A 26,407-nucleotide genomic window follows, 5' to 3' on the forward strand; every position below is an offset into this window, starting at 1 on the left:
AAAGAAAAAATAATTAATGACTTTATTTTTTTTTTTAGTTCAGTTGGCCATCTGAGGTGCTAAAATCTCAACACCAATGAAGCAAGTGTGCATAAAAACAAACAATAAAACACAACCAAATAGAAGAAAACAGGCTGGAACAGAGTTGTTTTTGTACAGGTAGGGTATTCGCTTTTCTGTTAACGCTCCATACATGCCAACCGTAAAAGCCTTGAACAATCTGAATATCAGAGTTCACGTTCATACAAAAGGGCAGATGCCAAAGCAACTCCCCTTGCCTGGATTAGACTTTACACACACACACGCATGCACCCACAGATAGAGTATTTAAATTACTGCAATGCCATCAGAACATGGCATCCTCCCCTTCACACCTGCTTTCAGTGACATCCTCATCGGCCTGCTACCTTGCCTAGTACCTGCCAAGCAGCACGTACAGGCAGGGTAGCAGGCTTGGACAACGCAAAAGCAGGAACTTTTGGAAAGCTTCCCATCTCTGTTACTTTGCACAGGTCAACAGCCAGCCATCTCTTTCTCTGTGAATTATATACAGGCTGGTTTTTAGTATGCTTTAGAGCTCTCTTCCTTGCAGACAGTGACAACTGAAATTCCCATTGCAGCTTTTCAGTTTGCACATGGGACATTTTCCAATGCAGCAACACCTCTCTCAATCCACCGGTGTGTGGTGTAAACACTTAATGGAAAACTCATTTTAGAAGAATGTTAACCAAACAAGGTGTAGCTGCTCACAAAAGGGAACTGCCGGCTGCTCTAGATCATGCTGTCTAGACCACTTAGAATACTTCATAACGTTCAGGATTAGGATGTATAAAAATATTAAAACCCACCAGAGTGCACACAATGTGGTGACTAGCTCTATGCAAGCACCGTGTTCTAACAGAGGCCTAGGCATTGCACAAAACTCAGATTCTTGGCCATGGGGGTAGCCCAAGGATCCACTGGTGCCTTTACATACGAACAAATATTTACAGAAAATGCAGAGACAGAGAGAGAAGGACAGACTTTTAAAACTTGCGGTTTGCTCTAAAATATGTTCAGCAATGCAGTTTATAACATGCCCTAGTGAGACCAGGGGGTATTGGTTAACTGAAAGAAGGAATATGTCTGAAAGTTGGAGCTGAAATGTCTTGTCACCTCCCCACACATTAGTTCTCTGAAGCTTGGAATTTTACAGCCATTTGTGACTTTTAATGGGAATATGGTTAAAAGGAACAGAACAGTTTAAAAAAAAATAGTACTGTGAAAACAGCAGATTAGTTGTTCTGGCAGTCCTCCCTCCCCCATCTCCCTTTACTTCCTGGGCATTTCCTTCCAGGAGCTGGTGTTCCCCTACCTTCCCTGTAGGGGGCTGAAGGGCTTGCCCCATCCTCAGTGTGCCCATTTCAGAACCAACATGGCTCAGGTTCCAAGCTTGGCTCTCTCCCCACCTGCTGCCAGGAAGAAGCAGCCAGCCCCGGGTCAGGACCGTGTCACCTGGGGACAGCCACCCTTGTGTGCCCACCTCTGGGGAGCTGAGGGTCCCTTGGCTCTCCTCACATGTGAAATGGACACACGTCATTGAATGCACGTGGCTGAGTGTGCGCTGCGGGCAGCGCAAAGAGCTACAACATCCTGCTCGGATTCAGATACAAATAAGGAATCTTGTGCTCACAAGAACCTTCTTCAGCTTTAAAAATACAAAATTTGAATTAAAAATATTCAGAGAGTAAAAAAACCCACTATCTGATATGCAAGTCATATTCTTAAAGTGCAACTGAACAGCAAATAACAAGTTGTGCCTTTTACAACCATTTTGATATAAAACGGCCTTTTAACATTCCCTTTTGTATATTTTTAATCAATTTGTGTGTGCGATGTTAGCTCTTTGTTTTCATTCTCGCTGCTGGAGGCCTGCAGCACAACCCATAGAGTTTAGGGTTAGAATATGTGGGTTTTCTGTGCAATAAGATATTACACCCTGAAGTGATCTCACTCTTCAGCATTGCAAAGATCTGGCCAATGTCCCTCAGCATGAAAGGGAAACGAAACCATCGGCTGTTTCTTCTTCAGGACTTTTTTTAGTTCTACAGCTCACATTCAATGACCTTCTGTTACATGTTAGATGTGGTCCATATACCCAATGCACTATAAAATGGACTGAGGCCAATTCTCTGAACAAGACAATTTACAGTAAACTTTCAACTTTCTTCCCTCTTCCTGAACTCCAGCTTCCAGTGGCCCCTCAAGTGCAGACTGCGTAAACTACCATTGCCAGTTTGACTTGGGCAGCAGGCCCTGCACCAGCAAATGGGAGGGAATTCTGTATGTTAGACATCCTGCTGGTAAAGCCAACACTCTGGGATGCTGGAATGGCAGGTGCCACTTACTAAACATGCACGGTTGTGAAGTAACACTGCAGCTGCCTGTCTGTCTTCTCGGTTTCACGAGTATCTGGATTTAATTTGTAATGCCTTAGGTGGAATAAAGGGAGAACACTTTGGGTGGAAAACATGGGTTTCCACAGTTAGCAACCAGCACTGTTCAGAGTCCCCATGGACACTCCTACCCATTCTCCCTCAGCCTGGGGCATTCTCCCAAGTCAGAGGTGAATTCAAATCATAGACCTTGGCTTACAGGAGACCCCTCTGAAGGAGGTAGAGAGCCAACAGCAAGAAACCATGCACACTTCTGTGCCAGGGCAAAAGACTGAAGGATGTTCAGCCCTGCTGGGATGCCTAGCACTGGCAGTGTCAATTCCAGCTGGAAGAGTCAGTCAGCTGTACAAATGTGCTTGGGAATGGAACATGTTCTCAGAGACATCAGAAAGCAGCCCTGGTACTTCTTGAACAGGAAAAGAACACCATCAGCATCCCAAGGAGGGAAACCCTCTGGACACATCATGTGAAGGATGGGACACATCCCCAGTGCACGGTGCTGTTTCAGCTCTGCAGGATAGGTTGAGGACATGGCTTGCCCAGGGAGTCTGTCCCACAGGGAGTGGGGCTGAGCTGCTCAGTGCACATCCTGCTCATTGGTCATCGTGTGGTTATGGTCAGGAACCTCCTGGCTGAAAAGCAGCAGATCCACTAACTGGGCCAAAAGGAGCTTCTTCCAATAGATGCAGCAGGAAATGTGCTGGTTTTGCTTTCATGGAAACCCCTCAAACTGTATCAGGACTGTGAGGATCCCCTCTTTCAGTGAGGAAGAGACATATGGGATATTTCTACCTCACAGTTTTGGCTTTCTTGTTATAAAAATGTAAAATTTAAATAAATATAGGTTTGTTAGTCCAAAAGAGAGAATGTGGGATGTGGAAGAAAAGGATGCTAAGAACACAAATATATTCTTAAACTCCATGAGTGCACAGGATTTTTTCATAGATGAAAACTCCTAGGGCAGGATGCATCCATGGGTACATAAAGGCTGTCCTTGCTGTGAAGCAGGGACCAATCCGCAGTAGTGTCTTTCTCTAACAGAGTTAAAATACTCCCTCCACAATCAAATATGTGTAACAATCAAATTATTATTAAGAACACTAATAAATAGCCACAGGTAACAACGTCCAGTAATTTTGAAGTGGAAGTTGTAGGATGCAGCAGGCACACACACCCATCACTCGTCCATTTTTTTCCTAAAAGATACAAAAATGAATCTTCTTTCAAGTATTAAAAAAATAAGTTAATTGACATAAAAGGGTCAAAGTGACTGAGGGCCCAGGCAGGTCTTAAGCTTTGTTTCCAATGTGCAAAAACAAAATACTACAGAAAAAAAAAATAAAAAACACTGAAAAGTCTTAATGGTGGTTCAGTCACTTAAGGGCTTCTCCCTTTCAGGGGGCCTAATTACCAGGGAATGCTGCCTGGGAACACCCCTGCCCAGCACACACTTACCACTGTCCCACAGCAGTATTTTCCAGTGTCAAAACAGTCACAATAAAAACAGAACAAGGAAGCCCACCAGCCTCTGAGCTGTGGCCATGAAGACTAAGGCCAGCAGTAGCTGCCTCTCCAGTGTGTAGCAAAGCAGGTGGGCATCTTCCCTCTCTCTTCTGCTCCCATTGTTCCCCACAAGAAGATTTAGGAGGCTAAGGTAGGGAAAGAGTCCACTGATGCCCACTTCTCTCCAAAAACCAAGAGGCAGAGAGTTCCATCACACATAGCAGTATCTTCTCTGTCTTGTATTTCTTCATATCCATGCATAAGGATCAACTGCAGGTTTCTTTGGTGGGGAGGAAGACTAAAGCAAAGAAGGCGTTGCCCTGGGCTTCTGGAGCTCTCTTGGACAGCTGACTCCACTGCTACAGGCTGCTGTGGTTTTTCAGGAAAGGTTGCCACTTCCCTCCCTTTTATTAGAACTGGTGTAGTAAAAATCGGAAAGGAATGGACTGCCATAAATCCAATGTAGTTAAGGGTACTTCTTCCCTTAACCTCCTTCCCCACACATGGATTATTGCCCCCTCCCTCCTACCACACACAAAATATGGTCCATCATACAGGACCTCAAGGAGACTCCACAGTCTCAACTCATTTCTTCAACTTGGCTTGCAGACATGTAAAACTTAAGCTTCTGGAACCAACACACTTATCAAAAGGCTTCTGAGTGCTTCAAACCAAATCCCTGCATGCTGTTGGACCTTTCAGAGGTTTCCCCTTCAACATCTTCCTATCCATGTAATTCTGGCAAACTCAGGGTAGGCCAACTGGACAGCACAGACCAGCAGAGGTAAATGTGTTAAGCTCAGGACCAGTTCAAGCTAAAACCTTTGGAAAGCATGACTGCCTCCAGGTCCTTGTCTTCTTCTTTTTCTCGAAGTCGCTGCTCCTCAAGGAGAGCCACAAGGGAATCTCTCTGCTCCACTACTTCAAGCATTTCGTTTAGGATCCTCTTCTCCTCTGAGAGCTCCTCATCTGTCTTCAGATGATCTACAGAGATATCAAGAACTATCAGCATACACAAGGCTAGAAATACACACATCCAATCCATGAAATATTCCCTTCTGCTCTCACCTTCTACTGCCATCCTCTCACGGAGCTCCTGCTGCAGCCGACTCTGCCTGTCTTCCAGTTCTAGCTCCCGAGCACTAACAGGAAAAGAGCAGAAATCCAAGTTCAAGGTGTAATAAAATACTGCATACATTGCTTCATATTCATTCTCAGTTCCTGCTCCCTCTCTAGATATCTGCTGTGCATTTTACCAATCTTGTTTGGAACAACTCTTCAATAACTTAAGATATATAACTGTATTTTTAAAGGATTTAATTGCACTTTTGGCATTTCAGGTGCTAGGAAGTGCAATGCCAAAAGTGGAGCAAACTAAATATAGAGCAGAGTCAAAGAGCAAATAAATCTGCAATGCCTCTACATATCCCCTGCTACTTCCCACTGTAAAACCAAAGTTACTTATTAATAAATTACTTATTACTTAAGGACACTATCAGGCTATTGCAAACACCACCTTGGGACTTTTCTGCCACTAAGGCCATCAGCTTCCACATTGCTAAGGTGAGCTGACACGCTCAGATATTAATTTCAGTGAATTTGCACAGAAATTCACTGAAACAGAATTTGGGGGGAACAGAATTGGGGGGAACAGAAAAACCCCCCAATTTCATTAACAGGAAAACACCTTTACCATCTGTGCCCATGTGAGAGGCACTGGGGTCCCACAACAGGCAGAAAGGAGGGCTACAAGGCAAGGTGGCTGAATTAAATTCTTTTGGCTATACTTAGAACAAAACTTTACCAAAACCAGGAGCCCCTGTTATTTCTGCATAGCTCAAAAACACTTGCACAAACAGGATGTGTTTTATACAGAACAGCATGAGAAGGGCTCCCACACCTGTACTTCTGCATGTGCACAAACAATTGGAACTTTTATCCCTTACCAACATTATTCTTTCTTCTACCACTCCTCTAAAATGTACTTGGGATTCCTATCTCAGCCTAAGAGGCTGCTGACCTCCTGGCTGTACAGGGAAGCCAATACTGACAGATCTTCCACTGCTATTTATGACAAAATCCCAATTTTTTCCACGTTCACTCACAATATCATCAGTTCAGACTCGTAGCGAACCAAGGCATTCTTCTCCTGCACCAGCTTGAACCACTCCTGCATCAGCTTGGGGTCATCCTTCTTACCCATGCCTGCCAAGAAAGAAACCTGGTAAATTTTCAGGTAATGCCCGGCAGTCCTTACAAGCCCAAACTGCAAAAACAACAATGGGGCAAAATGTGCAAAGAAAGCCGAGCAAGATGCTGCCAGAGCACTCCCAAGCCGGGTCCGTTCAGTTTGCCTACAGCACTCAGCTGAGTGGAAATCACCTCCAAAAGGATTCTCTTCTCTTTGGAGCCTACTTTTTTTTTGTTTCTGATATTCTTGTGATTATTTTTTTCTTCCTCACTCTTACTGCAGAAAGCCCAAATTTCTATGAGTATTTAACTTTTCCTTTCATTAGAAGAATTTTATAGATGCTTATGCCAGCTACTTAAACATATGCTCATTAGAAAAGGGTTCAACTGCCACTCCATGTGTTTTACCTTTGTTTTCTTCAATTGCATGTCCTCAAGTTTTTCTTTTACTAGCCAAAAGTAACATCTTGTCTCTTCTATTTTCAACAGTTAAGTAAATATCTTCTGACTGCTCCTCCTAGCCACACATATCTATTCATCTTGAAGATCCCCCTGCACAGTGAACACAGAAACTAATTCTACTGTACTGCATACCAGCACTAAAAAGAAAAGGACCCCCCAGACACATTTGCTAGTATGAAAGAAGAATAAAGAAACCTTGGGCCTTGACCACCCGGTACAGAACTCTTTGCTGGTCCTTTTATTTTAGAACAAACTTCTAAACTAACTCAATAGTCCACTGATGAGTCTTGTGTCTGTCAGGAGTCATGTGGAATAAATGCAGAATGCTGTTCCCAAAGCCTTCTGTTGATATTTAGCAAACACAAGAACTTACCAAGGAGGCTCCTCCTGGCAAGCTCTTGGTCTGGGCCACTTATTCCACATTGAACCACCTGCATCTGAATGCTGTGATTTACACCAGACCCCACCAAGGCCAGTGGCAACATTCCTGCCCGTGTGGGAGTAGAAGCAGGAGCAGGCCTCAAATCAAGCTCACCAGCACTTCTGGATTGCTGCATCCCATCAGCTTGCACTGCAGGTGACCCAGGCATCCCAAGGTAACTAACAAACATCCCTGTCTCTGCTTGTTGTGGATATGTACTCTCTACATAAGAACAAAAGCTCTCAAACAGTCCATCTAATGCTAAATTAATCAAGTACCAAGCTTACTATTCAAACTCTACAACACAGACACAGCACAAATACCACAGTAATGGCTACTTAATTCAGACCCATACCACATTAATGGCTACTTAATTTAGACCCATACCACATCAATGGCTACTTAATTCAGACCCATGCCCTGCCTCATCCTCAGTATATCAGAGAAGCGCTGCCCTGCAGTTACTCAAGGGAGAGCCTACAACTCCTAGTAAGCTGCAGCTTGGGCTGCCTTTGGAAATGTGTCATACCAGCCCCTCAGGGAACACCAGGCTCAGCTGTACCACCCTAAGAGCCCCTGGCTCTGAGGACTTTAGTGTGTTGCTCAGTTCCAAGCATTCCTTTCTGAGCATCTCTGCACAATATGCCCACGTGGCGACAGGAGAGGGAGACTGTACATGCAGATGTCCAGTGCTGTGGCGCCATGAAAACACTGGGAAGTCTCCCCTTCCTTTCCAATGCCAGGATGTATAGAAAACAAATTACTCTAAGAAAAAGCCAAAAACACAATGCTACTGACCTATGGAATACGTAAGTATTTTTAAACAGCCAATGAGTAGAGGAATAATGGGAGGACTGGAAAGGGAGCACTGACAACTGATGTGAGGGAGCACTATGGAAAGCAGATAAGTGGTTAGCAAAATTACACCATGAACACACATAAAACAACCCCTTCCCCATGCCTTGGCAATGGAAACTCTACAGCAAACTCCATTTGGGATAGTTAAAGAATGCACTCAGCAAGACAGATGAGGGTGAACTAGTCTAACTTAAGGTCTGTTGGTTTTTAAAGTTCACGGATGTTTTTCAAATCAGTCCTTATAAAGACACAGTATTCCTTTAATCCCTATATGCTAATTAAAAGGCTGTATTTAAGGAAACAGATTGTCATTCCCTTACCCCACCTTCCAAACATCTTTCAGGAGGAATAGAGTAATTGAAGCCACCAAATGAAAATAGAAACTTTTGCGTGTGACACTTCTGGTCCCACAGCTGCTGCCCATTGTCCCTCCCAGTCACTGCACCTTCTCTTGCACAGCTGGGACTAGCAAAAGGGATACTGTACCTTTAACAGCTTGCCACAGGCTCAGAGAAGCTGGTTACCAGGTAGCTACAGACAAGGTTGCTTTGGGGACACAGCAAGAAAAGGGCTGGGGACCCTGTGGTCACTAGCTGACTAGTGGTGCTATGAGAACCCAGCTGTGGGCAGGAGGACAGGGGTGTGTGAGGTTACGTTACCTTCATGGGCACAGCAAGGGCAGAAGGAGAGAGGTCTACGACGTGGTGTCCCGGCATTGGGCTCAACTTCAATAGGACCAAACGAGGAAGAGGAAGAGGCAGGAGAGGAAGAGGAAGTTGGAAGTGGAACGGAAGAGGAGGAAAGGGGTGAAATAAAAGACAAGCAAAGGACAAAAAGCATAAGAGTGAGAAAGAAAGGAAACACAAGAAGAAAAAGAAAAGAAAAAATACAAGAAATGGAGAAGCAGAAACAAGGGATACAGTCTACAGATGAATAATGTCCCTAATAAGCACAGATAACAGGTAAGAGGTAGACTGAGGTACTGGTGAACTCTTACTGAGCTGTACAAACACCAGGCAGGAGGTTACTGTTACTGCTCTTTTCCTAATGTACCATTTTCAGGTGCAAAGGTCTTGAACCAAAAGCTTTGTGACCCAGATGTCAGGACGAGTAGAGACATATATTTCACTTCTGCTGATAAATGTCAGATTTCAAGCAGGGTTACAGTAAGTCTCGCCTGCATGTATAAGACACCAGCTGTAAGCACCACCCTACCTTAAGCTCTATCAGGACCATGCTCTTATCACCGTGGCAGCATCCACTGATGGTAAAAGTGTCTTTTGTAATGGAATAGAATGTCTTCAGACAGGGAACACCACGGGGACAATCTGATTACCATGGAACCAGCCTGCCAGGGTCTGCTGTGTCAGGTATGGTGAGTACATATGTACCCCACCAGACTGCTGTGCTTAGGGGGGGAAAAGGCTTTTACACAGATAAAGTGCTTCATATCAGGGTCTGTGGGGACAGACACCAAGTGAGGACTCTGCAGAGTTAAACCAGTAAATTTAAAGCTCTCCCTTGGCATTCTCATTCCACAAAGCATTTTAAAGCTTACAAGTCCTGTTAGTATCAGTGACTTACAGAATCTTTATCATCTTTTCCATCAGCCAGTGAAGGACAAGCATTTCTCATCTCTCAAAAGGTTCACCTTCTTTAACACCAAGAATTTGCTTTTCAGTGGTACTTAACATTACAGAGATAAACAGTAGGCAGTAAGCAATATCACTAATAGTTACAGGAGGACATGCACCTGGGAGATGATGAACTCTGAAAAGTCAGAGCTACCAGAAGAGAACACTTACTGGGCTCAGGGCACAACTGCATTTATAAAGAGGAGGTATTTCTGTGTTGGGAAAAGGCATAAACTCCACAACAACAGTATGGTAAGAATAACACTCATTTTGGAGAAGTCAGCAGAGTTTGATGTTTGTGGTTCACAGAAAGCTCTACAAAATTAGAGTACCAGTGAACTGGGAAGGCTTTAGAAGGGACCATCACAGAACTAGACCAGCACATGGATGACACACTGGAGCAAGAGGGAGAGCACACCAGCTTCAAAGCCCATGACTGAGCAGCACAGCTTTCCTAGAAAAAGAAACCTCTGCACTGGAAGCAGGAAGGGGCAACATCAGGAGAGGTGCCACAGCTGGCCATAAAACAGTTAGAAATAAAGCATTGTACCAACAACATTGAGAAAGTACCAGAACATTAATTACAGCTGTTCTGAATTTTCCAACTTCTTCATTTAAAATAGAAAAATACTAAGGCTTTTTTCCTACAACTGCCATTTCACAGATTAGGTTACAAAAGCAAAAACAAACAAGAAAAACCCCAAACCACAAAGGTACAGGGAGGACTATGCTTCCACACAAAGAAGAGCATTTGGTGCATGATATTTGTTAAATATTTTTTATTTCCCATGCTATCTTATTCAAAATTACATCTTTAAGCTAAAAGCTTTAATACTCTAACTTGGTCTAACCACTGTTTTGAGGGTGGCCAGGGAGATGGAGATTTAACTGTATGGAAAAAATGCACTTCTCTCAGGGTTTGAGATTTTATTCAGAACTGGGGGCTGGGGGGATTTGATACATTTCAAGCCATGGACATAGAGACTTGGTGAGGAACTTCCAGTTTTCCATATTTGAGCTGAAAAGAAATACCCAGTATGTGAAAATGTCATTCATCTCATTGTGAAATGGCCACACACTGCTAGCTTTGTCATCAGTAAGCAAGTGGTCTGATACTAGGAGAGCATCTCATCTTTGGTCTCCAGTAAAAAGCCCCAGGGATCACACAGCACCTGACTAATCCGGAGCTCACTCCCCACAGCTGCACTTTCCTCCCCTGCTCTTAGTTATCTTCCCACTCTTGTCTAAAGAAAATTTGTCCTTGAATCAAGTTACAAAGTCCATGGTATCTACACTAGTCCTGCTACTAGAAAAGTCAACATGTTTTTTCAGTAAGATAATAAACATAACCTTTGCAATTAAGATCCTTTCCAGCTACTCTAGCTGTAAATTACAGTTAATTACATTGGTGAATATAGGTTATCATCATTGCAATTCTTTGGAAACAATTTCTGTCCAAAGTAGGATGATTAGCAAAGCTTTAGAAAGTCTTCTTTATATATTGGAGGGTCCTTAACAGCAAGAACAAAGTGAACCTGGAAACTTACTTCCCATGGTTCTCTAAAGCTTATTTTATGGCTTATGGCTCCAAAAGCCATTAATAATCCTACACTAAATAGTATTATTATAATTATTATTATTAATATTATTGCATTGTTTAGAGAAGAGAAATCACCACCTCCCAGTCTCATTAAATTATAAATAGGATCATCACTGCAAGACAATTTTTCTGGATGTGGAGCCAGGGCCAGATAGGGAAAAACCCATTTGTTGTGCAAATTAGAAAAACCTCAACAAACCTAACCTCCCTCTCTGCTTAAGTCTCCTTCACCATCAAAAATATACTGACACAGGTATTCACCCACAACATGGAAAGAGTTCTGGCAGCAGCAACACCCGCTGAAGCAGTTTGTTTGGAAGGAGCTGAAGGGCAAGAGAAGAACCCCTTTCTGTGACCTTCCCTTCTTAGATTCCTCCTGTGCTGCCAGCAAGTAAGATGTGGCTATAATCCCTGGACAGAAAATTACCATTTTTTTCACCAGAGGGATAAAGCTGCCAACAGACTATGTTAGTCATGAGTTGCTTCCTTTCAGTGCCACAAGCCAACTCTTTTTTTGTGCAAAGCAGTCCAAGCTGCTGGCAAGCCAGAGCATGGTTTGGAGGCAGGAGCTGCAGCTTATTAAGGAAAGGAGCGTGCCCCAGTTCCTGAGCACAGTGAACATTCTCAAGAGGCAGAAGCTCTGCCTTGCACACCAGACACAGCCCGTCAAGAAAGTGCCTGGAATTACTTTGCTTCTGTGTAAAAAAGCCACAAGAATGACCTTGTTTGTCACAGTACTCTTGTCACAGAGAGACTGCAGACTTTGCTACAGTGGTGGAAGCCAAGAGCCAGGTGAAGAATAAATACCATAGCTTCAAAATCTCTTCAAAACAAGGACCAGAAATTATATAGCCACTGTGTTCATTTTCACTGCACATTGTTCCTTGTTACGGAAGCTACAATGGACAGTTGCATTCTTTTCTAATCTTTATTTACCTGTTGATTAAAGAGCAATTCTTCAGTCTGGTTTTGTTCTTTTCCTCTAGCTCCATAACACTTCTTCACAATCACAAGCCCAGTGGTCAAAACGATCAATCAGGATGAAGAAAGCACTGCACAGAGTTTGGGGGGGCAGACCCCATTATCCCCAAGCTACAGCTCACACTGATCCCCTTCACTGTTTGCCTCTGTATTTTGATATGAGAGCTGTGATGATTTCTGAGAAGTGGTGAGTCATTGCAAGTTAAACTTACTTGAACAGATATACCACTGACCAAGTGGAATCACGTCCTTTGCAAGCTTTGCATCCAAAGACTTTGATTTCTATACTGTTGACTAATCACAGTGGTTTGAAAAACAGCAACACTGAACAGGAAATCCAGCTCTGAGGCCAATCTCAGTTCTGTGGAACTTGCCCTCACAAGTTACAAGCATGACATCTTGGGAACTTATTCTACTAACAAACATCATCCCTTTATTTATCAGGAATACTGAAAGCTCTGATTTTAAATCAGTGCTTAAAATATGGATCAGTCCAAAGGAAATCAGTAAGTGAAAGGGCACTGATCATAGTAAATGTCCTCTTTTCCACCCTTAAAAAGATCAGGTTATGATCAGAAACCCAAGTACTGAAAAAAAAAGCATTCTAACTTTACTATTTGGTGAAGTTGTTCAACAGCAGCGTTGTTAAAAACCAGAGATACAGAAAGCCAACTCTTGGAGAACAGCATCCACAGAACTGCAGGTTGAGAGCGAGGATTTTGACAAAAGTCCCACAAGCACATCACAGTTTATTAAATCTGTGTCAAACTCACTATCCTCTACAGTACAATCACTAGAAGAAACTTGGGGAAAACTCACAGAGAACCAGATTGTCATGCAAACTGAACCACATTTATTTATCCAGCAGAAAGGGGTGGGGGAAAGGCAGGGAAGGGAAGGAAAAAAAATGGGGAAAGAAGTGGTTGGAGCAGAACACACACACAAATTACTCCAGAGAAGTCTTCTGCTTCTAACTAGACTTTCAGAATGCTCTCAGAATGAATAGTCAAGCACTGACCCTGTCCCCCAAGGACTGTTGTTTTTGTGTGCAGAAAAAAGCAGGTAAATGGCAATTGCCTAACAAGTACTGGTACTTGACAAGTTCTGCTTATCAAGTGCTCTTTCCTGCTCAAAATTTACAGCAAAGAAAACAAGTTACCAATTCACTTCAGAGTCAAAAACGGCTGCAGACTGCAAAAACAATGTTTATCTTACAACTCCATTCCCCTTTCAGAAGACCCGTGTTTGCCAGTCACAAGAAATAGAACTGATCCCACTTGAATATATCAGACTCCAGCCTTGCAGAGTTAGACCTGCAAGACTTTAAAGGACACACTAAGCTCAAATGTTTTAAATAAGTTTAAAAAAAAGGTCAAGTTGTTGTAGAGTGTACTTTAAATAGAGTGCAAAGATTTTAAAAAAACCCAAAACAATTGCATTTCCCTGCACTGTTCACCTGATGTCATAAGGCTCTTGTCAAGAAGGGAAAGTATGTGTCTGAAACCAACATTATCAAACATACCAGCTTTCTTCCCTACATCCTTGCCTCTCTTGGCATACTCCAGCCAGGAAAAAAGCATGATGGGAGTGTGTGGCTGTTTATTTAATGATTCCCTGCTGGGTGCAAGGAAAAGGAAGCTGCTCACTTGACACAGAGAAAACCATGGAGGTACTTTCCAGAGGCAGACAAGGAGCTACTGGGTTAGGAGGAATTGAGGCTGGGACTAAGGAAGCAAGGTGACTAATGGAGAACAGACAAAAGAGAGGGGAAAAAAGGGTAAGGGATGAAAGGAGAAGGCAGATTTGAGAAGGCAGGACCTAAAATTTATTTGTCCACAGACAAATAATGGTGGGCAGATGAGGAAGCAGAGCCCAAAAATCTTGGAAGAAGTCCAAAGGCTGGGATTCAGACTGTGTCAGTGGGAAGATGAGACCAGGAGTAGCTAGTGGAGAGAAATAGGATGGCTGAAGGGTAGAATGCTAGGATTTCTTTGTCAAGAAGGCAGGATTAAAATTAAATGCCTGAGAATAAAAATGGAAGTGGGGTAAGGAGGTCTGGATGAAATAAGACAGGATCAGGACAAGGACTGTCTCAAAAGAGGGAACAAAAGGACAAAGAGCATATATCCACCAGACCAATGCATCCTTCCACTGTCTGGCTCAGAATCCGTATTTTCAAGTCTCACTATTCCACAGCTGCCAACAAACACCTATAAAATCCATTGATTGTGTTCCATTTTCTCTCCATAAGGATCTACCCAGAAGATGACAACCTAGTGTTGCTACCAATTATTCCATAAGGACATGATACAGCTCTCTGTGGTGGATCTGGAGGTTATAGATCTGTTGATATATCAATATAATAGGAAGTCTTAATTTCAGTTGACTTTGCAACCTTTGTCATGCTCTTTTAACCACACATGCATACAATATACACACAGGAATAATTACTCAGAATTGAAATGTGACCATCTGTAGCGTGAAATGAAACATCTGCGTTACAGCAACGGTACAAAACATTTCAGAACAGGAAGGGAGGATTATGACATCTGAGCAGAGCAACAGAACTAGTTAAGATAGCAATCTGTAATCCTACACACTGGAAATTGACCAGGATGTCAGAAGTTACCACTCCCCTTGCAGAAGTTGTTGTGCAATCTGTAACAACTAAATATTACCAGTTTGCAGATAACTTTCCAAAGTGCTTTGCAATTTTTGTTAATATTCTATAATTTTGTTAATATTCTATTGACTAGAGCCATGCCTCAGAGACATGGGTTGTTGATAGAATAATTAACTGTGCAGCATCCAAGCTGCCTGCAGGGCTCAGGGATTTTAATGGCTCTCCACCCAGACATGTTAATCTTGAAGCTGAGCTCTGTATCTGCCACTTGAGCTGACAAGTATCACCAGAGCAATGTATCCCTTCTGGCAAAGTGTTCTGGCAGCCCCAAAATCAAATATAAAGCAAATTACATGGAGGCAACAAAATAATACTACAAAGCCACATACTCCAGGCTATACTGGCTCATTGCATTTAAAGGGATACTGCCCAATATAGTTTTTTAAAATTTGTTTTGAAAATAGTGTTTTTGAGACAAGCAGAAATTTGATAGAATTTTAAGATGTATCATCTGGTTTTAAAATAACCATATTGCCTCTGACTGTTGGAAGCCCAAGTGACTGAGTCACCACACAAACAAAGCAACTTGTTCAAAAATGACCACTCTGAGATGACTGAGCTCAGAGAAATTGAAGAGCAAAACGTGCAAGGAGATAAACAAATTCCATTTCCAATGAAGATTTTTTGCAGCACAATGAAATTTTTTTAAGTGACAGTGTCCCTTTAAGTGAAGACTATTTTGCTTTTCTTAAAGCCACTATTAGTGATTTGGATGGGATTGCTGTCTCTAAAGAGGCATTAGGAGCAGAGGCAGGAGGAGGGAGAGGTGTAGTGGAGATAGCATTAAACAGGGATAAGGGTTTGTTAAGTGTGATTCAGCATCAACCCTTTTACAGCTCCTACTCTATGCACATCATGAGTATGGGCCAGCCCTGGTGGATACAACAAGGAAGAGGATTTCAAAGTCTCTCTGCAGGAGACAGCCCAGGAAAGAACACCAGAGGGACTGAACAGTGAATGAAGCACAGGGCTAGCAGAGGATTACCACATCAAAATTAGCACAGGGGAACTGGGCAACAAGTTAGATCTAAGGAGGGAACTCTTCCATTCTGAAACTTGCACTTGGGTGCATATTCTGAACTCAGGTGGATGTTCTTGAATAAAAGTCTATTGTGCCATGAGTAATTCACAACAGGTAGGTAGGTACAGGTAGAAACTATGTGGGACAGCCTCCCTGGAGCAGGAGAAAAAATGGCTGTTAAAAACCTGGGCAAGATTATATTTGAAGGATCAAATACAGAACACAATGAAATCAGGGAAGACTTCCAGGGATGTGTCCTGGATCAGGCCTAGAGCGTGTGGATCTCTCCCTCTGCAGAGCTGGTTTGCAATGCAGTCCCTCAAAAAACACAGCTTAGATCAAGCAACTTTCTATTCTGAAAGAAAAACTAAATGAGACCCTCAGATAACAAGGCAACTGAGCAGAGTTTGCTTTCTATTGGATCTGCTGACAGACAGATGTGTTCGCTTCATAAGAATAGATTTGGGGTGCTTAAACTAGGGAAGGAAATTTTAATTTTCAAGATAGGCCAAGGCTAATCAGATGTCATTTGCAAACCAAAAGTTAATCCCCTCCTAAGGGACTCCAGAAGTAACATTAATTAAAGCAAGGGCAGAACCATGGTAGAGAGTGATGACCAGATTCTTAAGTGAAAATGAGAACTAAACACTGCAATGTGTGTTTAGCACTATGGGGTATTAAAGCAATAGCATAGCAAGAAGCTTAATAGCTGTGTAGTGATGCAAACCAGATTCCAGCAAAAAATGACAGGAACTCTTTACAGCAAATTCTTTTTTAACCTTACAGTAAGACAAAACAAGAAAGAAGACATATGTGTCATCTGCAAGTGTTTTCAAAGTCCCTTGAGGGAGCATTTTTGTTTTCTTAGATCAACAACACACTCTGGCTATTTTGGAAGGAAAAAACAAGCCTCGGAAGGGAAAGACGGAGGCAACAGCATGACTAATCCTTGACAGTGCTGTTTGCTCTGCTGCCCCCCTTAAAATACTTCCTGAAAGAAAGCTTCAGTGATAGAGCTGGACTTTTCAAAGGAGAAGCAAAAAGCCAGAACGACTTTCCACTGCTAGCAGGGAAGGTGGCTGGAGTGAAAACAGTAAGCAAATTTATAAAAAATCAGCACTGTGAAAAATACCAGAGGGAGCCTTACACATGTTTTGGGGAACGTGCCAGGATCTCCTGTTCCTGAGCTGGAAAAGGGGTTCTGCTATCATCAGTCATGTGCAAGGGTGTTTCTTCTTGTTTGTGAGCCAAGGATGGGAGAAGTAGGTGAAGGGAGGGCGGGGAGGAGTGTCAGCAGGGTTAGTGTCAGCAGGAGGTTCAGCCATACATACCACCCAGATGCAAGTCGATGAGGTCACTGTAATAAGACTCTCCCCAATAGTCTACAACAAGGAATTGGTGAAGACAGAGTTATTGAGTCAGATACCCACCCTAGCCCCATACCATCAAAGCAATATATGAGAAAGACAGAGAAACAAAAAAAAAGGGCAAACAAGAGACAGGCAGCTACACACGTGGGCATACACACACATATATATACAAACACTATATGTCTCTTTCTTTGTATATACACATATATGTACACACACACACAAATATATCACAAACATATATATTGGGAAGATGAAGAGAAAATTTCCAGGAGGCAGGAGAGGACTTCAAGGGGAAAAATCAAGAAGTTTACACAGAGACACTTCACCTATTTGTGTTTGCAGCAGTACCTGATATCTCTCCTGTTCTTGCTGAGAAAAGCAGAATTAATCCTGTTGCTTTGGAGCTGAGCAATGTGTCAGAAGGAAACTCTAATTTCTTAGGACAGCTGCAGGAAAGGTGCAAGGGTTGATTTACTGGAGGTGAGTGAGTGGAGGATGGTGTGTGGCACACAGGTGAGGCACTGGCTGAGCGCTGACACGGATGGCAAACACTCAGGTGTAGGAAGATGGGATTGTGTGCTCCTGCTGATGCAGTCTCTGTGCCAGGAAAGAACTGCACAGCAGTTTTCAGGACAGAGATGTGCATTCCCACAGCTGCTAGAGACAGGGGCACCATGAGTCTAGCACTGTGGAACATTTTGTTGGGAGGAGACAGATGGAGGTACTGAGAGCAATATTTCTCACTGCATATAATTCATTTGATGTAAAGAAGTGGCTCTTAAACTTTTCAGTATTGATCTGACAGGAGATGTTTTCCAAACTCTTAAAAATGACTATCAAGGTTTATGCTAGAGGGAATAAAAGAAGGTTCAGGAAATTTCTGATTTGCCATATTTTAAGTTAATGATTGACAAAAAATTTCACAGAGGAAATCCAATTCATTAGCATGTCCAAACAGGCGAATGCACTAGAATACAAATACACAAATATACCAATGCACTATAATACAAAGCACTGCTGCATTAGTCACATTGTATTACGTTAATTAACTCATTCAAGGTGTCTCTTGGGACACCACAGAAAACTGAGAAAATTCTTCACTCATGATGCAATAGGAAGGGAGCAGGGAGGGAAGGAAAACAAGTAGCTCAGACCACCTATGGATAACAAACCTCCCCCTGAAGGAGAGCTTACACTGCCACCTGAAATAGAGCTTACCCTCTAAGCATTCACTCTTGCTATGAATGCAGCTATCAAAGGCTGAGATTTCCAAAGATAAATCACAGAGAACACATTAAGGCAATTAAGTAATCATAGGTTGGGAGATTTTCTGAATCAGAAACTAAATGTTAGATTGAGCACTCAGCTTCTGAAAGAATAAAAGAGCAACTGTGCCATGCCTGAGGCTGAGCTAATTTTAAAAAAGAAAAGACAAGGAGGTAGCCAAGAAGGCACAATTATTTTGTTAGAATTAAAGTTGATGGTGACCTCCAAAATGTTTCTGAGTTTGATTAGTTGAAGAGCAAGTATGACCCTATAAATATTCCACCTTGACAAAGAGCAGATAATGTGTGAAATTCCTGGAAAGAATATTGAGCTGCCTGTTTCTATTGCTAAGATCAAAAGCTGTAATCTCTCAGGAAAACAGCAGGCCATCACTGTGAAAAATTGATTAACAATCTTCTCAGTATAAGTTACTTGCCAAAAACATATTAAGGATGATGCAAAGTAGATAGAAAGTTGAAACAAAATTATTCTAGGTAAATAAATTTTTATCTATAGAACTGGTTTTTGTTCTTACTAGTGGAATTGAAAAATACTTTTTTCTAAAAAAGGAAAGTGGTCCCAATGTGAGAGGTTTGAGGAATTAAAGTTAGTGGAGGACCTCTACGAAAGAAAAATTTGCAAGATGGAAAGATGACAAAGAAGCAATAGTTAGAAGATGATAAACTACATAGATAACTAGTTCAGATGGTTTTGTCTTCTTCTATAATAGAAGAAGAAAAGAATCATTGCAAGTTACAGAATTCTGTTTCTTCTGTCTGGATTTTTAAGTAGTAAGAAACTACTATTAACATTACCCAAAATTCCATATTTAAATGCTGATCAATAAGTGTTTTTTTTCTTTCCCTACAGGGAAGGAACCTGAAAATCCCACTCATTACAGAACCTAATACATTGTCCTAGAACAGTTAATACTGGCTGCTGCCTATAGAAGAGCCATTATTTGGATGCTCTACTGCAATCTTTCTCTAGTTGTGCAGACAAAGTAAGTGCACAGCAGACACACCTCCCAAGCTCCCCCATTTTTTCTCCTTGTACAACCTTATAAAGAGATTTTTTTTTTTTTTTTTTTTTTTTTTAGATAGCTACACCACTTTACACACTGCCTTTCTCTTTTTGTACTTTTGTTTTCATGGTATCCTTAGGGGAGGGACTGATCAGAGACAAGAGCATGACTCCACACCTTTCCACAGCAGTCCTTGCTGATGTAGTGCTCAATACATCACATGCATTGTTAGGTCACAATGCAGATGACAGAAAAATGCTACTTCCCTCTTGAATAATTAGTGGATATTTCAGGCAGGAATTAACTTTATGGAATGTGATACCACAGATCTCAAAAAGAATGAATCCAGTTATTTTTATTGCAAACATGTAAAATGTCTGGAAAAGAAGCAGCTGAGGGGAAACCTTACTGCTCTCTACAACTTCCTGAAAGCAGGCTGTAGCCAGGTGGGGGGTGGCGTCTTCTCCCACACAACACTACAAGAGGAAATGAGGAAATGGCCTCAAGTTGTGCCAGGGAGGTTTAGATTGGATATTAGGAAACATTTCTTCATGGAAAGGTTTGTCAAGCCCTGGAACAGGTTGCCCAGGGCAGTGGTGGAGTCGCCACCCTGGAGGTATTTAAAAGGCGTGTGGATGTGGCATTTTAGGGATGTGGTTTAATGGTGGGCTTGGCAGTGCTGGATTAATTGTTGGACTCAGGATCTTAGAGGCCTTTCCCAACTTAAATGATTCTTTGGCCATGCAAGAGGACCTAGAGAGGTGAAGCATGGAATTGATTTATAATCTTGTGTTTCAGTCAACACAGACTAAAACATGCTGTTTTTCCCCACCCCAACAGTGTGTTTCTGGCTAATCCTCTGAAATATGGGGAAGAATTTAGGATGGTGAAATCTTTATGTCAGAGTTAAGCTTCTGCAAATATAACATATTTTGTTATTAGACCTGTTGATAGAAATATTTTGCAAGAGCAAAGTATAGCCTAGAGACTTCCTGAAGAAAAGCGATCCCTTTGGCAAAGCAGGACCTACAATTTCAGAGTTCTTCTAGGAAATTCACAAATACACAAGTTCATCTAAGACTGCTTCCATTTGGGAGAGCTGGGAGTGAGAAGCTATTTATCCAAATTCAGCAGTGTCCCATGTAAAATTGTAATTCCTACTCTTGGTCATATTCTGTCCTCTCTGAATGTGTTTTAGGCATTCTATGATTCTTCAGTGAGAAAACTATAATGAATTATATTCTCTCAGCTGCTAAGATTTCCCACTTGTGCTGGCATGTCTTACATGAAAGTCATTTGGCAGCTCAATAATCAAGATTATTTGAACTTCCAGGGGAAAAGAAGCAAAATGAAAAGAACCATTAGAAACAATGGAGGTGGCTTAAGGAAGTCCAATAACTGGCAGGCCAGAGAACAGAGTGGGGCTACACAGGAACACACAGCATAAGGAAAGAGGCAGCCCCACAAAGACAGGCATTTGCACAAGCCTATTTTTTTGATCCCACAAATGAATAAAGACAGCCTGATCATAAACATATTGAAGTCCTCAAGACTGTTCTTCACACTTGTAGTACCTATTTCCTTTGCTGAGCACTCAGTGCAGCTTCTTTGGGACACCCTTATGGAGCACCAGACAGAGCTAATTCTGGCTGAGTAGTAACTGGCAGGAGGCCACAACAGACTTTTTCTCTGGTGCATCCTCACTGCTTAATCAAGCTCCATCTTCAGAGGCATAGATGTGGCTCTTCAAGCAACAAGCAAACATTTTCCAAACATCTGTTCCACTGTTGCCATTTCTGAACTCTGACCCTTGTGATCAGGTACATCATCCTGGCCTTGTCATGTAGACACACTGCATTTGCCTGTTGGATATTTGACTCCTAGCAAATTGAGGATTTTTTTTCCAAATCATTATACTACTATCAGCATTATCTGAACCAGGTACTTCTCCATTGATATGCTTGCCAGATCAGATGATACTCATTTAATTTAATTTCAAGTACACACAACATTTGTTTTAACAGCTTGACATGGATACCTTTCAGTACACATGTGCATTTCTGCTCTGCACAACTTTGTCAGAAGTAGCCAGTGTGCTGGGCTGTGCAGTGAGGAAGATGTTCTGTGATGGTCCCTTGTAAGGACACTACCTTGATAATCCAACACAACAGAGAAAGCACACACCATTCCACAATTATTTCCTTAACATACAAACAGGGTTGTCTCACTGTGACAACTCTGTGTGAATGGCAGCTGCAAAACCCCTGCAATTTTCCACCTGTAGGATCCAGTAGTATGCACAAACAGCCATTAGGAGTAGCTGCATTATTACCTCCTACACTTCAGGCAAAGATAAATGACCTAAGTCTCTGCCAATAGGGAAGTCCCAGAATCAGAAGAAACACAGGAAAAACAAGGCCTCAAAAAGATAGCAGAAAAGGGAGAAGGGATTCACACTGGGATCAGTCTCTAGGCTATAATGGTCCAATTGCCTCTAAAATCCAAACACCTATGGATTACTGCACAAGCACTTGGTAAGAAAACGAGGAAAACCAAACCAAGTTGTGATGGATACCTGCTTCTCCTCGAAGGGCCTTCTCCACAGCAACTCCTCTCTCCTCGAGTTGCCTCTGCTTCTCTTCCACTTGTTCCAACTGCCGCTGGATAATCTGTTCAGAAAGAATGGAGCAGAACCTCACCAAAGCCATTCTCCTGCTCTGCAGCACACATCCACCACTAAGAGATTTCAGTCCAATTTCAAAACAAGTATTTGTATTCAACAACACCCTGCTTTGTAGCCACAGCTCTCTTCATAGAGAGCACGCAGCCACAACTTCCCAAGGATATTACCTGGGAATTGCAGGGAGGAACCTCAGAGAAAGAGAAAACAATTCTTATCTCTACTTGCTGCCCCTGTTATTTTTGCACATGTAGAATGTGTTAGGAAGATTATTTACCTGAAGTGATTTATCAATTAGATTCTGCTAAGGATTATTTTGATTCCTTGGCCTATTGGGTCAAAGCTGTGTCCTGGCTGTCTAGAGACAGTCACAGGGTTTTCTTTAGTATCTTTTTAGTATTCTTTAGTATAGTTATAATATAGTATTAATGTAATATAGAATAGTTTTAATAAAGCAATTGTTCAGCCTTCTGAATCAACAGAGTCAGATACCAGTCATTCCTCACGTTGGGGGCTCCCTACATTTGACACTGCTTCAACAGCAAGCATCACAGATTCTGGTGACAGCATCCTCCCCACCCTGCTGTATCTTAACTCTTAAATTTGCAAACACCTTGATATATTCATTTATTTGCTACAACTCCTATCACCTTCCTGAACACTGAACTGAAAAGTGATCCTACTCAGTCAGCTGAGCCCCTGCTTTGAGTTTTTGACAAATCCCATCGCCTGTAGATGCTGTTAGCAGTTTTCCAGCACTCTCTGGTAATTAAAGATTAATTTGATAACACATCACCCACCAGCAAAACCTAGCAAAGCAATGATAGGTGCAGCTCCATCAGGCATTTTGTGAGTATCACTGTTCCATACAGTGCATGATGGTTGCTAGAAAGGTGTTATGGGCATTATTTTTCTCACTGTAAAACTCTTGTGATAGGTTTCAGCCATCCTTCCCTTCTCTGTGGCGTGACATGAAATTTGAAAGAGGGAGCAGCAGCACTCATGTGGAAAGAGAGGATTCTGTTCTGATATCCTCAGAGGAATGTCAGGATCAGGGTGCTTCCACACAGAGTTGTCTGTGAGCCATGACAAGAGGCTTGTGAGACACTACCTGAGCTCTGTGTAACCTCTTTAGCTCCTCTTGCTTGGCTTGTCTGCGGGCAGCTTTCTGTACTCGCCGCGTCAGCTTGGCGTTCAGCTCCTCTTCTGTGTAGGCCCTCTGAAGGAAGGAAAAACAGCAGCACATCTTATTTACATGCTCAGGGATATGAGGGCAGGGATGACCATTTTCTCTTCCAAAAATCTCAGAAGGGAGGTGTTCTGTCTTTGCCATGGCTGTGTCAAAAGTCAAGCTTCCGTAGGCAAAGGTGTTCTGTAGGCAATTGGTGCAGTGAGCAACAATTTCAGGATCAAATCAGGAGTGAAGAAGCATTTAAGCCAGCTGCAAAGCTGTGATTTTATATGACATCCCACCCCTGCCTTCCACTGCTATAGGAAACCTCTCCCAAAGATCAAACCAGTTTTTATTCTCAGTAATTTTAATTTCTCAATAAATTTAGCCAAATGGATTAAGATAAATCAATAAGTACCATGTAGAGGGTTCATCTTGATAGGAGTCCCCTTGATTTCATTTAAAAGAGTGTAAAGGCTTGTCTACATGAAGAGTTACAGCAGTGTAAGCTAAGAAATTACTACAGACTAATGTAGAATATTGCACCACCAGAAGCCATCCAAAAGGGAGAAAGCTAAGTTTATAGAAATAAAAGGGTATTTCCTCTTCTTTTCTATCAGTGAAACTGTCTTTTTAACATTACTGAAGTTTGGTTTAGGTCTTACCAGATACACTAGTTGGATATATCATAGCCTAGAAAGGCTTTCTCTTAAAGAGATTTAAGAGTGTCAAAAAAACTTGACAACTGCACTAAGTAAACTACAGTGAAGAGAAAGCCTCTTTTCTCATGTACATGTATGTAAGCTTTAAGGGGCTGCTGTAAACATGTGTCTTCCACTTCTGGAAAGAGATCTCCTCCATGGACAGTCAACTTCAAGAACAGAATGTTATGTCAGACCACCCTGAAATTTGCATGATCTAGTTATTGTGCTGCCACATTGCTCAGTCTCCCTCTGTTGATGGTTCTCAGTGAATAGTGTTTAAGGTAGGATTACAGCTTAATTAAAAGTCCCTCAGGTAGGTCGTTGGCAAGCACCACTGTTAAAGCTTCGAAAAGCTCACACTTGACTCTTTTTTGAAAACACAAATCCATGATGGTACTCAAATTAGAAGGTAAGGAGACAGAGCACATGACCTTTCTATCTCATGTAATACTGTTGTGACTGCCAAGACAAGACAATAAGAATTTCAGAAAGCAGCAACTTCTGTCTTGATTTTAGCTTGATACAGAATTTCACTAAGATTTGAGCCAACTCAGCAATTTTGAAAGCTGCTGATTGAAGTGTGATGATTCATTTGAACTCACATTCAAAGCATTAAAAAAGAAGAATATGCAAACATATTTAAGTGCCTTGAAAACCAATTTGTTCTGAAGCTCATAGACAATCCACATCACGGCACAGTGGTGCACTGATAAATGCATGCATTCCAACCAGACATTTCAGAGCTTTATGCATTTTTGGAGACATCCTCTACAAAGAATTTGCTGCCCATGTCTGCTAACATCTCAGGCATGCACAGTCAGTGTTGATGTTAGTGCACATGTGGTTGGAGCTATGGATTCAATGGGTTAATGTACAGGGGGACATGCAATGCAACAATGGCCAACTAGTGGGAAGGGAGACACTACCTTTGACGAGTATGATCTCTTGAATGCCAAGGCGTGTGGTACATAGATCGACTTTAAAGGGGGAATGGTAAAGGGAGAAAAATAAAAAAAATGCACAAAATGAAGCAAAATCAGTTCAACATTGAAAACAGATGCACAGTAATAAAACAAAGTGGTTTTTACATGGAACGAAATTGTGCAAATGCTGAACGTGACCCAGACTGATGGAGCACAATGGAACTTCTGGCCACAAAATCAAGTTTCTAGCACTTTCCTGAAGGCAATTAGTTGTGGCAGCCTCCTTGAAGATACAGTCAACTTGGAAATATCTTTTTCTAGAGGAATTATTTGGCCTTTGTCTACCTGTATGAGTATGAAATTCAGTCTTAAGATTTGGAATAATGGCTTATTTCTGGAACATATTTGGTTTGAACTGGCTTGGCCAGCCATGTATTGCTCTGTCACACAACTCTCCATTTACACACTGATTTACTGTCTCTCCTAGGAGTTGTGTTTATTCCAAAGATTTAAATTATCTCTATTTCATAGACATTTAATCAACATCATAAATCTTATTCACTGCTTCATGAACTAAGAAACACCAGAAAGGCTCAGAGTGAGTTATGTGTCCTGCAGTAATGGAATCTCCTTGTCTAAAGGGAGGGCCTCCAAAGATCTTGAGGAGCTAAAATCAGAGGGGTAAAGGAGAAGGAAAAGGAGGGGGAAATCACTACTCACTCTAGGCAAGGACATTCTATGCTACCCTATACTCAAATATAAGGCAAGTAAAGAACTTAGCTTTATTAGCTAAGAAGGGAGGTAAATTTCCCTTCATGTCATGAAGTCCAGAAGGCATTGTGCCACTCTGGGCAAACAGACAGCATTTTGCACTCTCACATTCAATTAACTCAAACCAGTCACAAACGAGAAGCCAGAGAACAACACCAGCATGTTTGCAGGCTCCAGGAAAAAGCAAGCTACCTGTGGTGGTGAACACCTGAGCACAACACCACAGCTGTACAGGAACAATGACAAACACACACATGGTGACAATACACCTACAAACACAACACCCACGGGCGCTCACGCCAGGAATTCTTTACAAGATGCTTCTCTTGAGAGACACCACATTAAACAACACTGAATTAATTCACTGCTGATCACAAAGAGCAGGCTAAACAGAGCAGGCTGTCTGGGAAGCAAGCTCACTACATTACCAAAAAAGCAGCACAAACAGGATTTCAGTTTGGACAAGGGGTTCACATAAAAGTTCAGTAGCAAACAGTAAGTCAGCTCTTACCCATATAAAGTAGCAGGCAGGTTATAACTTAAAAAATACAACTCCCACCCCAAACCAGTACAAACCCAGCTTGGTCAGACTCAAAGTTTGGTTACATTTCTTTTGACAGCAAGGCATTCCAGTGTTTGCATGTATATTCTACATCCTTGGATAGGATGCAACAAAATGAGGTAAGTCAAGTTTTCAGATCCATATT

The 26,407-nt window shown here is 42.0% G+C and overlaps 1 protein-coding gene across 13 annotated transcripts in view; it reads right to left on the minus strand.

Moving 5' to 3' along the window:
• Positions 1 to 26,407, minus strand: part of MICAL3 (microtubule associated monooxygenase, calponin and LIM domain containing 3) — a 174,031-nt gene continuing 147,624 nt past the window's right edge. For 11 of the 13 annotated variants that reach the window (XM_050970182.1, XM_050970183.1, XM_050970193.1 and 8 more), the window contains 7 exons: positions 24,933 to 24,983; positions 23,243 to 23,350; positions 22,027 to 22,120; positions 17,120 to 17,170; positions 6,044 to 6,143; positions 5,007 to 5,080; positions 1 to 4,922 (listed from right to left, as the gene is read on the minus strand). In XM_050970182.1, coding sequence (XP_050826139.1) covers positions 4,738 to 4,922; positions 5,007 to 5,080; positions 6,044 to 6,143; positions 17,120 to 17,170; positions 22,027 to 22,120; positions 23,243 to 23,350; positions 24,933 to 24,983 — 663 coding nt within the window. In that variant the 3' untranslated portion in view covers positions 1 to 4,737. The remainder of the gene's footprint in view (positions 4,923 to 5,006; positions 5,081 to 6,043; positions 6,144 to 17,119; positions 17,171 to 22,026; positions 22,121 to 23,242; positions 23,351 to 24,932; positions 24,984 to 26,407) is intronic. The other 2 variants (XM_050970186.1, XM_050970185.1) reach the window with 2 other exon arrangements.

This window comes from Serinus canaria, chromosome 1A (assembly GCF_022539315.1).
Source record: "Serinus canaria isolate serCan28SL12 chromosome 1A, serCan2020, whole genome shotgun sequence".
Lineage (NCBI taxonomy): Eukaryota > Metazoa > Chordata > Aves > Passeriformes > Fringillidae > Serinus > Serinus canaria.